The sequence below is a fragment of the Phocoena sinus genome, chromosome 3, assembly GCF_008692025.1.
Source record: "Phocoena sinus isolate mPhoSin1 chromosome 3, mPhoSin1.pri, whole genome shotgun sequence".
Lineage (NCBI taxonomy): Eukaryota > Metazoa > Chordata > Mammalia > Artiodactyla > Phocoenidae > Phocoena > Phocoena sinus.
This window is the reverse complement of record NC_045765.1, coordinates 71,771,474-71,786,969: the sequence shown is the minus strand read 5'-3', so window position 1 is coordinate 71,786,969 and position 15,496 is coordinate 71,771,474. Positions and strand designations below refer to the sequence as shown.

General features: G+C 41.8%; 1 protein-coding gene across 1 annotated transcript in view; it reads left to right on the top strand.

Moving 5' to 3' along the window:
• The first annotated feature begins 859 nt into the window (after window positions 1–859).
• LOC116751695 (zinc finger protein 474-like) overlaps window positions 860–15,496 on the top strand; it is a 35,153-nt gene continuing 20,516 nt past the window's right edge. The window contains 2 exon segments of the mRNA XM_032627918.1: window positions 860–1,693; window positions 1,695–1,883. Of these exon segments, the coding sequence (XP_032483809.1) occupies window positions 860–1,693; window positions 1,695–1,883 (1,023 nt within the window).

Here is a 15,496-nt window from a genome sequence, read left to right as displayed (position 1 = left end):
TTTCCCTGGTAATCCTCCTATTCACTATTGAATTACTTCTTCTGCCAGTTCTTAACCCTAGGCCCATGGACACTCAAAATTTCTAGCATATTACTGTAGCTCAAGTAAATCACAACTAAAAATATTTGATAAATTATTTCAATAAAATTAGTTTCACTTGTACTAGTAAGAATTTTATTTTTTGCTTTTAAAACTATTATTCTGGGAAGAGGTCCCTAGGCTTCAAAGAACTGACAGAGGAATCCATGGCACTAAAAAGAATCCCTAAGGTAGTGGAAGGAGGTCTTTTTACATGATCTGCAGTTTCATTAATCTAATTTTCAGAGGCCTTGGTTCTCTCCTCCATGATCTCACCACCGTGCCTCTTGGTTTGTGCCATATATGTCTGTGATGTGCTATTAATGTCCATCTTCCTTTGGGCAGAACACTACTTTCACCACAGTAACAGTGCAATTCATAATGGAATTTTTTTTCGTACTTATTTCAACATTTACTGAACAACTCCTAAGTGCTAGTTACTATGCTAGCCAAAGAGGATACTAGGTCAAAAAAAAAACAAAAAACACTGTTCTTTATCAACTTAAAATCTAAGTGTGTGTCTGTGTGTGTGTATGTAATAACTTCTTGATTTATGTTTCCCCTGCAGATCTTGGAGGCATCTGAGGTTTCATGGGGACTTTCCAGCATTCCAGACTGCTGCCTTGCAATGAAGCTCTGAGTCACTGTCTTTGGGTCTAAGGTACTGGCTACAATGTGGAACCCCAGAACAGCCAACCTGACTAACCTTCTCTCTAAGCAGAAGCCCAAAATATGTCTGGCCTGAAATCAGAGCAAGCACTAGAGAAAGACTTCTTTGTTAATGGAAAGAGGAAAGGAGAAAACGGTTTCCAACACGTTGCAACAATCTTTCCACCATTCTAAAGAGCCTACCTTCCTTATAAACCAAGCTGTTCTATCTAGTGCATCCCTTTCTAGCTTTTTGCCAGAAATTGAGCATGTTAATCCTGGTGAAAAAATAAAGACGGACCCTCAGAAAAACAGACCTGGAACTGTAATACTCCTAAAACGGTCCAGTAGGAGGATTAGGTCGGAAAGTCAGCCCAGCCCCTCTGTGATCCCATCCCGCAGGCCCGCGTTCCAGGTGTGCCATATCTATGGCCGAGAATTTGGGTCCCAATCGCTTGGCATTCACGAGCCCCAGTGCTTGGAGAAGTGGCGTACTGAAAACAGCAAGTTGCCCAAGCACCTGAGGAGGCCAGAACCTTCCAAACCACTGCCTCTCAGTGGAAGTGGATCCTACAATCTTCAGGCAGCATTCCAGAGTTCCCAGGCTCAGCTACTGCCCTGTGAATCCTGTGGTCGCAAGTTCTTGCCAGATCCGCTTCTTGTTCATTAGAGAAGCTGCAAGCCAAAGGGTGAGGGGCCCAGGGCACCAAACCCCAACAGTTCTGATAATCTTGCTGCTCTCAAGAAAGCTTCCGGTGACATCACAACCCGACCAAGGGCTCTCATCTGCTACGTCTGTGGTAGGGAATTTGGCACTCTGTCCCTTCCTATACATCAGCCCAAATACCTGGAAAAGTGGAAAATAGAAAATGACCGGCTCCCCAGCGAGTTCTTCCAGGCACTACCGTGAAAGCCTCAGCCCCTTCCAACTGGACAGTCCAACCAAGAGGGGCCGAGTCAAGCTCAAGCTCGTACCCTGCCCAAATTGTAGCCGGACCTTTGCCCCTGACAGCTTTCTGGTGCACCAGAGAAGTTGTACAGCTCAACCTAGCGGGCCAAAAGTTCAAGATTTGACATTATGGAGTAAAGGTGGCCTCAAAGAGTCCACTAATTCCAAGCAGCAAAGGAGCACGGCAGTACCCACTGTGACTGATAAGGTAATTCGTGCCACATGATATGCACTGGGTGGGTCTGGGGGTACATTCTGCCTCCAGGGGAATGAGAGAAAAATGTCCCCAGAATCAGCTCCCTCAACTCTTAAGATGGTTTCTTTCAATGCCTTATTTCTGCCTCAGTGCAGCCTAAGTTGACCCCCTGTCAGACTCCAGGGCTATATCTCTGTTGGCAAAGTAGATTTAAAAACACCCTTGCCTGGTGGATTCATAGTCTCCTTCCATTCTGCTGCCTAAAAGAGAGAAGGACTTCTTTCTTCCTTGATCCCTCATACCAATAATCCTTGGGAGAGACTGGTATTTGAAAATGAGTCAGTAATGCTGTGTCTACATTACAGAGAAATAATTCCCATTCCAACAGCCAATATTTATTACTGGTTTATTTTAGTCATCTACCTTAGGAATTCATTTTTGGCCATGCTGGTTATACTGAGTTTATCGTACTAAAATAAAATCTGTGTCAAAAACCCCAAATGACTTTAGCATAATTAAACACTGGAGCACTTGCAGAAATAAACATGCTTTAAAATGCAGCATGTTTTCTTTTAACACTTATATGGTTGTAGTATCTGGGGGATTAACCCCAGTGCAGACCCAAAGCCAACTAGGTGTGTTCATGGATCTAGGAAGTGCTCAGTTTCTGCTGCTGCTCTGTACCCTGTGTTTGGGTCAAACACCAGGCCATGACTTGGGCAGTTGTAAATAAGCATGACCCCAGGGATCCCCAACCTGTATGGTGAAATGTTGTTGGGCCTTCACCTGAAATTTCATCCTCAGCCAGGACGGGGAAGGATGCAAGATAGAGTGTGGTCCATGTGTTTTGTCCTTCCATGAAGCCAGGGAAGTGGTTGTGCTGCCATGTGTCACACCTTACAGAACATCAAGTCGTGAGAAATAGGAGGTGGTCAAAGGCTTTTCTCTGTGACTTGCTACTTGAAATGTCCCACCTGCAGGAGTTTTTTAAACGAACTGTTCTCAGGAAACTAAGGTTACCCAAGCTATTGCAAAAATTAAACCAGAGGGATTGGGGGATGGATAGCCATACTTCATTTTTTACCCAGTTTTTCTTCGTTACTTCTTTTATTGCATTACTTTGGCAAATGTCGGGTACTTTTCCCTAACTTCTATGTTTAAAATGAAATCTTTAAGTGAGATCTTTCACTTACTGGTTTAGAAGGTTCCAAGACAGTGATCTTAAAGCTGAAGAGTCAGACTAATGGGCATATTTTCCGATGAAATGGAAAAAGAACAGCTAGTTTCTTTGCCGAATGAAAACCCAAACTCATAAGTGTGGCATGGGCTTCAGGCTGGTCTCATAAACATGAACTGTTTTTCTCATCTTCTGGCTGTTGCTTTTCTTCCAAAACGTGTGGGGTCTGGATCCAGTGAGAAAAAGAATCCATGTCTTAGAGCCACAAATCTGAAACTCCGTTAGTGTTCTGACTTTCAGCCCTGTTTCCTGATTGTGTGCATTTGCTTTAAGTGTTCTCATTACAGATCTCAAGATAGGAAAGAGTGTGGTCAGAATTCTCGTGCTTGTTGCTGTAACACATACTTTGTGCTCCCAAGAGTGGAGCCAGCAGGCTGAGCATAGCGTGTTCTCACTCAGTCACGACTGCTGAGAGAGGCTGGCCTGGGCCCCTGGCTTCACAAGAGGACACCCCTGACTCACGCAGTCATCTGGAGGGGAGAATGTCAGGAGGAGAGGCCAGTGAGGGCTGTCGGTGACTTGCGCTTTGAGATCAGAGTAGAGGGAGTCCTTTGGAACAGGGGCATCTAGAGGACACGGCTCTGTCAGAGTATGACCAACTCTGCTCCCGACCTGAAAAGGTGCGTGTCAGTGAGAAACTGGCACCCACTGCCGTCAGATGTGTGCTGGCCCTTTTGGGGACCACACAGGCTTTAGTGGAGGGCATAGAAATGTCATCCAACATAGGGTCCCTTTAGCTGCCAATTTGGAGCAAGCTTGGGTTCATTAGAATGGAGAAAACTCCTAGTCTTCTGAGAGGCATAAGATCTCTTGAACCAACAGACTTTATCCCTTCCCTTGAAAAGACATTTGCCACTGCATTGTGCTTTCAGCAGAAAGCCTCTCCTGGGTAGTGTAGTTTTCTCCTTTGGTTGCATTTTGACCCTGTCTATTGCTGTTTTTCTATCTTTGTATCATTTAAGATTTAGATAGTGCAGTGAATCATTCATTTCCATAAAGATCACTGCCTTGTGCATTATTAGCGTTCAGAATTTCATCTGCCTGTGGCGGCCAGCTTTTGGCTGACTGTGAGACACATGCATTGTTTTTTTCAATTCAGATGTTTGCTTCCTCTCTTCTCATGTCAATCAGAACAATTTCCCTCTAGAATCCTTGTTCTGACTTCAGATTAGAATCAGCGATCTTGCTCAATGTTCTCAGGGGGCTCAATCTTGTAGTGAACTCAGGTGAGAAAAATATTTTCAGAATCATGATCACAGAACTTGGAAACAACTCATTGCAGTTGGGCAACAGTGACTGTTCCGCTGGCAGAGTGGATTACCCTCCGCTCGGAATGTTCCTTCTACATAGATTGGCTCAGTTCTCTGATGACACAGATGCTCCTGTTACCCGTCAATCAAATCTAAACAAACAAACGCCGCTAAGACGGTCCTCCTCCAAGTCGTCGATGGGCATTCTGTGCCAGCTCTGCTTTGCCCTCTCACCACTGAATGGGCTTGAATTGTTCCATTGCTTCTCATCCAAAACGTAAGGCTGAATTCACTCTCTCTGATCTCACAGTGAAGTTGTGAAGGATCCCAAGCAGCGTGGTAAGAGGAATAAAACCGTTGATGTGGATTTTTATTTAAAAGGACCTAGAGTCTGTCATACAGAGTGAAGTAAGTCAGAAAGAGAAAAACAAATACCGTATGCTAACACATATATATGGAATCTAAAATAAATAAATAAATAAATGGTTCTGAAGAACCTAGGGGCAGGACAGGAATAAAGACGCAGATGTAGAGAATGGGCTTGAGGACATGGGGAGGGGGAAGGGTAAGCTGGGACGAAGTGAGAGAGTGGCATGGACATATATACACTCCCAAATGTAAAATAGATAGCTAGTGGGAAGCAGCCGCATAGCACAGGGAGATCAGCTCAGTGCTTTGTGACTACCTAGAGGGATGGGATAGGGAGGGTGGGAGGGAGACGCAAGAGAGAGGGGATATGGGGACATATGTATACATATAGCTGATTCACTGTTATACAGCAGAAACTAACACACCATTGTAAAGCAATTATACTCAAATAAAGATGTTTAAAAATAAAAAAATTAAAAACTAAATAAAAGGTGTGACTGCCTGGGGTGTTGCTCTCCCATTATATGGTGTCAGAGCAACATCAAACTCCCCTTTTTGCCTCTAAAAGAAGGAAAGCCTGAGCAAGCAATATCCAATTTAGCAAGGTTTTAAAAGTAGTGTTAATTCCAGATGAAATTTGATGCATAATATGGAAAACTATAGATTATCATTTTAAATTTTAATATTGCATTTATTTAATGAAACAATTTGATGTCTGTTTTAGCAAGCAATGGTCTAAGTAACACTAAAAGTGTACAAGAATAGAGGTCACTATTGCCTCTTATTTTAATATGAGTGAATACATTTTAATATTTGCATTTAATATTTGTGAAAATTTTCCCTTTTCTATAAGCTGACAGTATTTCATTCTTTGACTTAAGGCCTTTCTGGCTAATTGGAACACAGATTGACAGAGTTAATTAAATATAACTACCACCTAAAATGAAGCATTTGTTTAATTACCTTTTATTAGTTACATAATGCTTAGGGTTAGTTTCTTAGTATTTTTCTGGTAACATGTGAAACACTGTTTCTAAAAACCCTATACTATATTACAAAATAGGCATTATTTTTCTTTAGGGAATGTCTTTTTTTTTTTTTTTAATAAAAGGTTCTCTCTCTGAATGTAGTTTTAAGCTACCTTTGGCATCCTTGATGCTCAGGTTTGAACTAAAATCCCATCAGACACATCTCTAGCATCAGGTGCTGCCATCTGGTGTTTTCTTTTAATGTAATGTCTTCTACACTCAAAAATATTATTGCCTTTCTCTTTGTGTTACCTTCATATTTGAGAACGTGCCCTTATAATACAAACTCAACTTATTTAGGGCTACAGTTTTATATTTGGTTTAATAGCATCAGTGCTGTTCCATAGCTAAATATCTCATTCTCTAAAGGCAAACCCCTCAGTGGGAAGGTCACAATCAGAAAGACTCAGAAGGGTAGGATGGATGTTCTCACATTGTCAAATGTTGTATGTGTGTGTGTGTGTGTGTGTGTGTGTGTCTATTAGGTAAAAAGTATTTGGATTTTATTAGGAGGAATGGAATAAAGGGAAGTAACTTTTATTAAATATCTTTATGATCAGTACTTCATATACATGTTCTCATTTTAATCGTCGTAATATTACTACATGACAGATATTGCTTCCCTACTTTCCAGGTGGGGAAACTGAGATTAAGCAAGTAGCCCAAAGTCACACGGTGGGCTCGGTAATGGTGTCAGAGCCAGATCTGTCTAATTCCAAAGAACAATACCTTTTTATGTCACTAAAGAGAGAGGCATATGTGTGGTACAAAAAGGGTATGGCTATGCTGCCAAGCTTATAAGTGTTAATTAAGCAGGACAAAGAGGACAGAAGTTTGTTCATTCAATAAATATTTATTGTTAGGCATTGGACTAAGTACTAAATATAGAGTCATAAACAAGGTAGACACAGTCCTTGATCTCCTGGAGTTTTTAGTCTTATGGAAGAAATGATAGGAAATAAATATAAACATTCAAATTGTAATGTGACAGTGTCTAATGGTGGGAGGTGGACATTTAGGTTCTTGGTTAGAGACAACCTCGTGACATTTCAGCTGAGACATGAAAAGTACAAAAGCATTAGCCAATAGTCAGGATGTGAGGGGATGGGAACGACAGGAGGAGGAGATATGCTGGCTAAAGGTAGCACGTATGAAGGCCTTGAGGTAAGAGAGATCTTAAAATGGAACTAAAAAGTCCACATGTGGCCAGAGTGTGATGAAGGGAGGGGACAGGCACACAAGATAAAGCTGTGGAAACAGCACAGTTTCCGCCAGCTGCCCAGTGGACATAGAGACCTCAGTTATTTGGCTACTGCAGGAATCCAGGTGAAAGCAGATGAGAGCTTGGCCTAGGGTGTTGGTAGCAGAGATGGAGATGAGGAATAATGGGCAGAACCTGGTAATAGGTGGGATGTGGAGGAGTAAGGAAGGGGGTCAAGGATGACTAAGATTTCTAGCTTGAGCAACTGCACTGCTTGTGTCACTTTCTAAAATGGGAAAAACTTGAGAAATGGGTAGGCTCTTGGGGATAAAGACCAATTGTTTCCTTCTGGACATAGCAAATTCAAAATGCTTGTGAGATATCTAAGTAGGTCAGTCAGGCTGAAAATATAAGTCTGGATCTCCAAAGTGGAATTGGGCTGGGGTATACATTTGTGCATTGTTAATATATATTTAAAGTTGTCAGAATGAGTATAGGGCTAGAAAAATCAACCCAGGGCCGAGCCCTGAAGCATTGCAGTATTTAGGGGTTAGAGGAGAAGGAGCTGGAGAATAAGGGACTGGAAACACTGGAGGAACAACTTGAGAGCATGGTGCCCTGAAAGTTGTGACGGGAGAAAATGTGAGGAATAAGGGTGTGGAAAACAGTCTGCAACGCACAGAGGTAGGATGAAGGATGGAGTAGGATGAAGGCCAAAAAATCTATTTGTTTTGGCAATGTGGATTTAGTTTGACACACTTGGAGAGAACACATTCAGAGTCGTGACGGGGGCTGCAGACTGTATGGATGATAAAGATAGGATGTGTTTTGAGAAGTTTGGCTTAGAGACTAGAAGAGAAATAATGGGTAGGCTAGAAATAGAGATCTTAGCTTAAGAGAGGTTCCCTTAGAAGATGGGAGCTTGTAGACTACATTTGAATATTCTAGATATCGATCCAGTAGAGAGCAGGAGATGTGATAAGAGCAAATGTAAAACCTGGAGGAGAAATGGGCACCAAGGTGGGATCCCAGCCTTTGCAAATGGAGAGGATTAACAAGAGGGGACATTTCTCCATTTCAGGAGGAGGTTGAATGCAGGTGGAGGTGAGATTGTAGGTTGTTAGTGGGAAGATGAAGGAGCTACAGTCTGTTAGCTTAGATTTGATATTTTCTCAGTGAAATACCAGGTAAGCTTATCAGGCCTATCAGATGAGAAAGAGAGACATATAAAGAGAGAGGGAAAAGTGAATCTTAAGGGTCTACTTAGTCCTTTGTCTCTTCATGCCTTCAGTTAAACTGAGTTTCTGAAATAAAGACAGGCTCCTAGAACCGTTTGCCTCTTTAATTCCCAAACACAAGCATGACTTGGAACTCTTCGGAGGTGGTAGATGAAAAGTTCAGTGTGATCCTTCTGCGGATTCTTATCCTTTTAGCCATCTTCAGTGGCCCTAGTTCACCTCTGAACTAGCACTCATCAGTGCTGATGTCATAAAAACCAGGCTCGACCTCACAAACCAGCCCCTGATGATGCTGCCAGCTGGGCCACTAACATCCAGCTCCATGTGCCATTTCTTCATCTTTCCTTGGTGCCAACCATGCCTGAGTATCAGGGGGCAGCATTCTAGGATCCCACGGCTCTCAGGTGTACCAAGCGCAACTTCAAGGTAACAAGAGCATTCCCTTCTGCCCTGTTGGCTCCAGAAACCAACCCAAAGGAATCTGTGTGTATATAGCGTGTGTGAAATATGTGTTGAGGGTGAGAGAGAGTTGCACATCTGATGTGAGAGCAACAGCGTCACTGATGAAATTGATATATATTACTTCCTAATATAAAAATTTGAATAATTCTCATCTGTACAAATTACACTCTAACATATTCATTTTTAAAAATCAGCCTCAAATTATAATTATACATATGTCCTACGTATCCATAATGAGAGAGACCATAATAGATGTAGCTACCTCTCTCAGAGCCCAAAGATGAAAGCAAAAATAGGTGGTCCTTGCATTGGTACTCCAATATGTGGATTTCTGCTCCTCTGAAAAGAAGAATACTGATGGTAACCTCTGTGATAAGAGAGGATCGCATATTATAAATTCAGGTATTATTCAAGCCTAAAATGAACAGAACTACAACATGCTGTACCCTCAGATAATTTTTCTAGCTTAAATGATTTCATGTGTCTTCCTAAGCCTGCTTCTCCATGTCACCCCCATCGCGCTCCTTCCAGCCTCAAACACACAGACATCCACATTTTCTAGTGATAGACGCTTAGGAAATCTTTATGTAATGACTGAATGGATATACATAGTTCTTAGAAACTTAAATTCCAAGGTCAACAATTAAAATCTCTCCCAAAATTCTTAGACCTCCACCAAAGGCAGTGCAACACAACCTTGAAAAAGTTCCTCTTGAAATGGAGGTGATTGTCCTATGAACAGACTCTCACTGCTAGATGTGAGGACAAGTTCAGCTTTATGAATAGGTGGAAATTGAGAGAATTTGACTTAGGACTCACCTCTTGCTTTCCCTTTATATTATGTAATTCATCTCCTTCTTACATCCATTGTCTCTTTCACATATTTACCTCTGTGAGGCTGTCTTATAGGAAGAGAGATGTCCTACAAATTGAAGAAGGGTCTAATAAATGGAGGAAATCAATAAATTTCCAATAATCCTGCTCCAAGCACCAACTCTAATGCCATAATGCTGTCATTAAAAGTCCCCAAGCAGCTCTCACATTCGGGCTACCTTTGTTTAAGCAGAAAAGGTAAAAACATAAAGATATCACTGGTCCCAACCTAAAGCTTCAGGAAATCAGAGGCAGAGGGTAGAGAGACAGAGAGGAAAGGGAGAGATTGGGACCAAAAACTCTGATAAGAAAAGAAAACGAAAAGACAACAACCAAAGAACAAAACTATCTCCTAAGGTTAGAATCCTTTCTGTCCCATATCCAAGATGATATCTTTCTTCTTTCATTGGAAAACTTCTTTCCTGGGCCTTCCCCCAGAGCTGGGGGCCCTTTAGCATACAAGTTGTAGACAAACCAGTCATGGGAAATAACCCATCTTCCAAGTTCCAGGTCAGATAGTGCCTATGCTTTACTCTTTTTCTCTCTAACTATAGCAGCTGGAAAAACTGTGTCTGCCACAATTTTTAGGTTTTTCCTTTCTTGTCCCCATTGCTTCATTTTACCCTGTGACCCGGAGGCATCTGACCATGAAGGTCAGGCCTGGTGCTAAACTGAGGATCACAGGAACCAGACACCAGGGACACATCCATTTTCTTCAAGGAAAGTCATTCTTATAAGAATTTGCCAAGAGGTTGAATCAATATCTCAAACACCTCACTTTCTAACCAATATCCTTCCAAGGGATCAGAAAAGAACGCTTCTATCTCAAATGTGAAAAGAAAAAGAAAAACCTTCAGCTAAGAAATTGTATTCCTTTCATAAACAGAAACTAATTTGGAATTCGTTCTTTGACTTAGATTTTTCAGCCTTTGTATGTCAGGACAAGGAAGTAAATAGCTAAAATGCCAAACATATATTCAAAATACCAATAGTTTGTTTTAAAAAATCAGGAACATGAAAATACTTTAATGTTAACAGCATTTCCAAATGAATGACCAAGTCTTTCTTATTGTTAAAAGGAGCAAAACAAAACTCCAAATCACAAATAGCAGACTCTCTAATAGTTGGCCAATAGACAGGCTGGATTGGAAAATTCCTTTACGTGGCATCCAGTGATTTCCAAAAACAATTTAATTTCAAACAACGATCCTTCCAGATGTGACATTTGGGTAGGATTGTTTGAAAACACCAGAAATGTGAAATACCAAGTGGTTTTGAGACACTGCGATTGTTGAGGTTTGAGACTGAACTACACAGTTACTCCTATATATTAGAATGCTATTAGTACTTTGTCTGCGTGTGTAGGACATGCCTGGGGGAATGGAAACTTAATTATACACTTTCAGTCTCAGTCAAGTTTGTTGAAATTGTGTTTTAAATGGCCACAGGCAAAACTCTGACTTTGGGAATGGCTTTGGGTGACCTGGATCTCCTTTCCCTTTCAACACCTTCTGCATCTTCCCTGCTCCTACCAACCCCCATCTTTTGATACTGTTGGAAGGGGGTCGGGAAAATCTGATAAAATCCTTCATGGAAAAATCTCTCATAGGACTATTTGCATTTTGAAAGAGGACCTGGGGAGAAAGGATTTTAATCCAAAGGAATGAGCTTTTGAGGTAGTCGAGAGAGCAGAAGTAGGGATTTTACAGGTTTCTCTCAAATCCCATGCGACGGCTGACTGTGGACACACAAGGCAGAGCATGATACTCTGCCGACGACGGACGACATGACGCCCCATGTTTCTAGAAGCCGCTGAAATCAGACAGACCTGGAATCAGTTGACAGATGCACAACAAAATTACATATCTCTGAACAAATTTCTTCCCTCAGCCTCAGTTTGGCAGGCAAGAGCTTAAATGTGAGAATACCCGCAAAAGACCTGGGATCGTGTCTGAGAAACTGCCACCTGTCATCTCCTCCGTGCTCCCTTCACAGTGGCGGTGCAGTGACAGGCAGTCTGCAGATCCACTGTCTGGGTGGAAAGCAACTTCACCGTTTACTAACAGCTCTGTACCTCAGTTTCCTGGTTTGTAAAATGGGGGTATTACATTTTATCCAGGGGATTATTATGAGAAGTATTGAGATAAAGCATGTTAAGTGCTTAGTACAGGGCCTGGCACATAGAAAGTGCCTCGTAATTGTTAGCTGCTACTTGGTCAGACATTTTCAATATTGGAATACGCACATGGATTTCTAAAAGAGGTTTTACTCTCTTTTCCGCAAGTACAGGGAAGAAAAACTTTCCCTCATATTTCCCCATCTAACCTTACTGCATTCTACGACATGCCTTGTTCACTTACCACAGACATTTCAATTATTTGGCCTAGTAGAAGAGATCAAGAGTGTGGAAAATCTAAAACAGCAGCTATGGCCCAAATTCTTTATGTTTAATTTTGTCATGCAGAAAGAGGAACACTATTGATGGAATGATACCCATTCAAAAGCTGCACAGTCACATAACAATTCCCTCAGACTCTGGCAGGATTGGCCCTGTTTTTGACAACCTGGGATCCAGCTAGAAGTGAGGGAAGCAAAAAATCCTCCAGCACGTAAATGACTTAAGGATTATGCACAGTTACTGTGTGGAAGTGCTGTTGGACCCTCCTCCCTTCATGGAGGGTTTTCTTTTGCCTAAGGATAGGTTTCCAGCCTCCTGTCAAGTTCAAAGTGCCTAAGTGCTTATACTCAAAGGGAGCAGGTAATTTTCAGTGTGACAATTGCTAATGTACCACTGCACATTTGTTTTCTAAAATACCTCCCCTACTTTTTAAATTCCAGAGCCAGAGATTCAGTCCTTTGACTCAAAGCACTGACTCCATAGGAAGTCCCAGCTAAAATGCAAAGATTCCCTAGCTAGGTAGCAAACCATGTCTAGCTATTGGCATATTAATACAGATTAACCATAAGTTTAGCTCATTTCTTAAAAATGAGTTGTAAGGCAAATACCTTTTATTGGGGAGATAAGTGGGGAGAGGGAGTGAAAGAACAGCTGCTCTAAGTCACAAGCTCATATGCTTTCAGGGTTTGGGCAGCTGCATGTAGGGCCATAGGGAATGGTGGAGCCTGTGGTATGCTGGAGAGTAAGTCCCACCTAAGGATATTCACACTGGAAACTTTTAAGAACTTTGTGCCAGTCAAATAAAACATGGAAGTCCATTGGCTGAAATGGAGGCGAGTCCATCAGTTTACAATCTGAGATCCAGAGTGTAAAACAGAGGAGACATAGTTCCACGGGGTAGCCTGGGTGAGATGCTGTAAAGAGGACAGCCTGGGTCATGAAGGACCCATGAGGGGACCCACATAGTTGTGTAGTAGTTGAGTGCAGGGTCCACTGGCACACACGCTTCGTGCCGGGGCAAAGGGTAGCTCACCCTAGCTGCCAAACACCATTTGGATCACGTGTGGGAGACTCCAGAACAATGAGGCTATTCTTGTGGGTCAGATATCTGGGAGCCAAAGCTTCTAAGAATTTTACAAGGCCACAAAAAGTCCAGGACCCTAGAGAGGCTTCCCATCTGGAGAGTAGTCTTCAGAACTAATCAGTCTGATTGAGTTCAAACATATCAATGGGCAAAGGAGTCAAGAATGCTTACTCCACTCAGCAAGCCCCTTTCTCCCCCGGCCCCTGTTTCTTGATTAATTTCATGGGGAATGGGCTCTGTGCACACCAAATAGGGATCTGTCAACTAGACTTATTGCCTCAGACAGAGAGCTTAGGAAAAAATTTTAAATGTTCCCAAATAAAGGTGGTGAATTTAAATACGATCATTCCCACAGTTAGGGCCAATTCCCAGTTCTGTCCCTAGCATAGTGCCTTGCACATTGCCTGTAATCAGAACATTCTTCTGAGCAACAGCATCTGGGCTACACTTGAACCACCTCCTGAGAGACAGCCCTTTCCTCCGAACGCATTTCCATTTAGTGCCATTCTCATCTGCCGAATCAGTCTCAGCTGTGTTTTCAGCCGATGTCTCTGGTTTCTTTCCACTCACAGTGCAACTTCAGTGTCAATATTTAGAATCCAAGTGCTTTATTGGCTTTCACGAAGTTGAAAAATCTCTGATTCAACTCAGATATTTACAGACTGGCTCCTTACCAGTCATGCTCCATCCAAGAAACAAAGTACACATCAACCTATAGGGCCAATTCTAGGCCATGTCCTGAGACAGGGCAAGGGTTGTCCTGTGTATTCTTTTCCACGGCCACCATATTTAAATTTTGTTATCTTGTGACTTGTGTCATTACAGATGGTAGATCACAACCAGATGGTTTGAAAATGTGTTAAGGTGGGACATCTTTTTCTAATTTACTCAAAGTGGTGGTGCAGGCCACAGGGACAGTTTCCCTTTCAAGACATTTTCACACCTCTGGGTTCTTTGATTTCTCTTTGACTCTTAGGTTAATGAATGTCCCCAAATGAACACAGGACATGTGGCTGTTTTGTTACAGGGATGTTATGGTGCAACCTAAAAGGAAGAAAAAGGACCATTAAACTTTTAGCAGTGTTTGTTTGTTTCTAAGTAACGTGTGAAGCATGTTACCTGGGGAAAGAGCGAGGCATTTTATTTACATACATAATTTGGTAATAAAAAAGACATCTTTTACATTTTGATATAGCTGCTTTGGCCCAGCCCCACTAAAATAGCCTCTTCGAAAAGAACAGGCCAACTGCTTCAATGACAGCAAATAAATCCAGGTAACTATGGCCTTACAATGTGCAAATGTGCGAGGCTTCCTTTGTTCCCTGGTAGCAGGGAGGTAATTGTACGTGTGACCTTTTAGAGGCAAAGCTCTCAGCTCTCTTTCTTCCTGAGGGGATTGAGTCTGGAAATGATCATTGGAGGCTGAAAGGAGGGCAAAGGCAAAGCCAGGGAAAATGTAGTGGAATGACTAGTGCGATACAAAGGGAGCCTTACAGTACCCCTGACATTAACTGAGGAAAACGACTAACTTAACTTACTTGTCTTTTGTGCACACATACTCATGCTCGTGCATGTGTGCGCACGCGTGCACACATACACACACATACACACACACTCATATACTAAAGGACCTTGAACTTTCTCTTACTAGAAGATGAGAAACTGGTGTCAGTTATGTTTCAAATGCCAGATGCCATACACATGGGCACAGAGGGCTAGCCCTGCTTTTAATCTATCCGTCCCTGGTGCAGGGGCTCAGGCCCTGACATTCTAAAACTGTATTTTCTGGATGAAATTGTATGTGAATGGAATTGTTACCCACTGCACTTACTCTGGCAAAAATGTTAATGTCCTGGAAAAGAAACTCAGTAAAACACTTTATAATTTTCTCTAGTTCTTTTTTTTCTTTTTTTTTCCTCCCATGGTATTTTTTTTTTTTCTTTTTTCAACTGGAGAATTTCTTGGGTGACAAATTAAAGGGTTTAGAATTTAGATCACTTAAAAATATTCTCCAGTTTCTGGCAAAAGTAACCCTAAAACACATTATTTGATTTTGGAATTTCATCTGACAATGTGTATTGCTGACTTTGAACTGACTGCATTGCGTGAGCAGGGAGATGCAAAAATACTCCACTAAGCTAGGTCTGCATGAGTGGTGTTTAATCAGCTTCACTGAGGAATGATATACAGACGATAAACTCCATCCATTAAACACATACAATACAATGAGTTTTGAAAGTTTTATATACCTGTCACCACCATAACCCCTGATTTGATTTTTAGCCATTACAGCTTAGTTTGGATGTTATGTAAATGAAATCAGGCAGAAATGTAGTCTTTTATGTCTGACTTCTTTCAGCATAATGATTCTGAGTTTCATCCATGTTGGTGTGGGTAGCAGTAGTTATTTTTTATTGCCGAGTAATAGTCCATTGAAGGGTGGAATTACACTGTGTTTATCTATTCATGGATGTTTCCAGTTGCA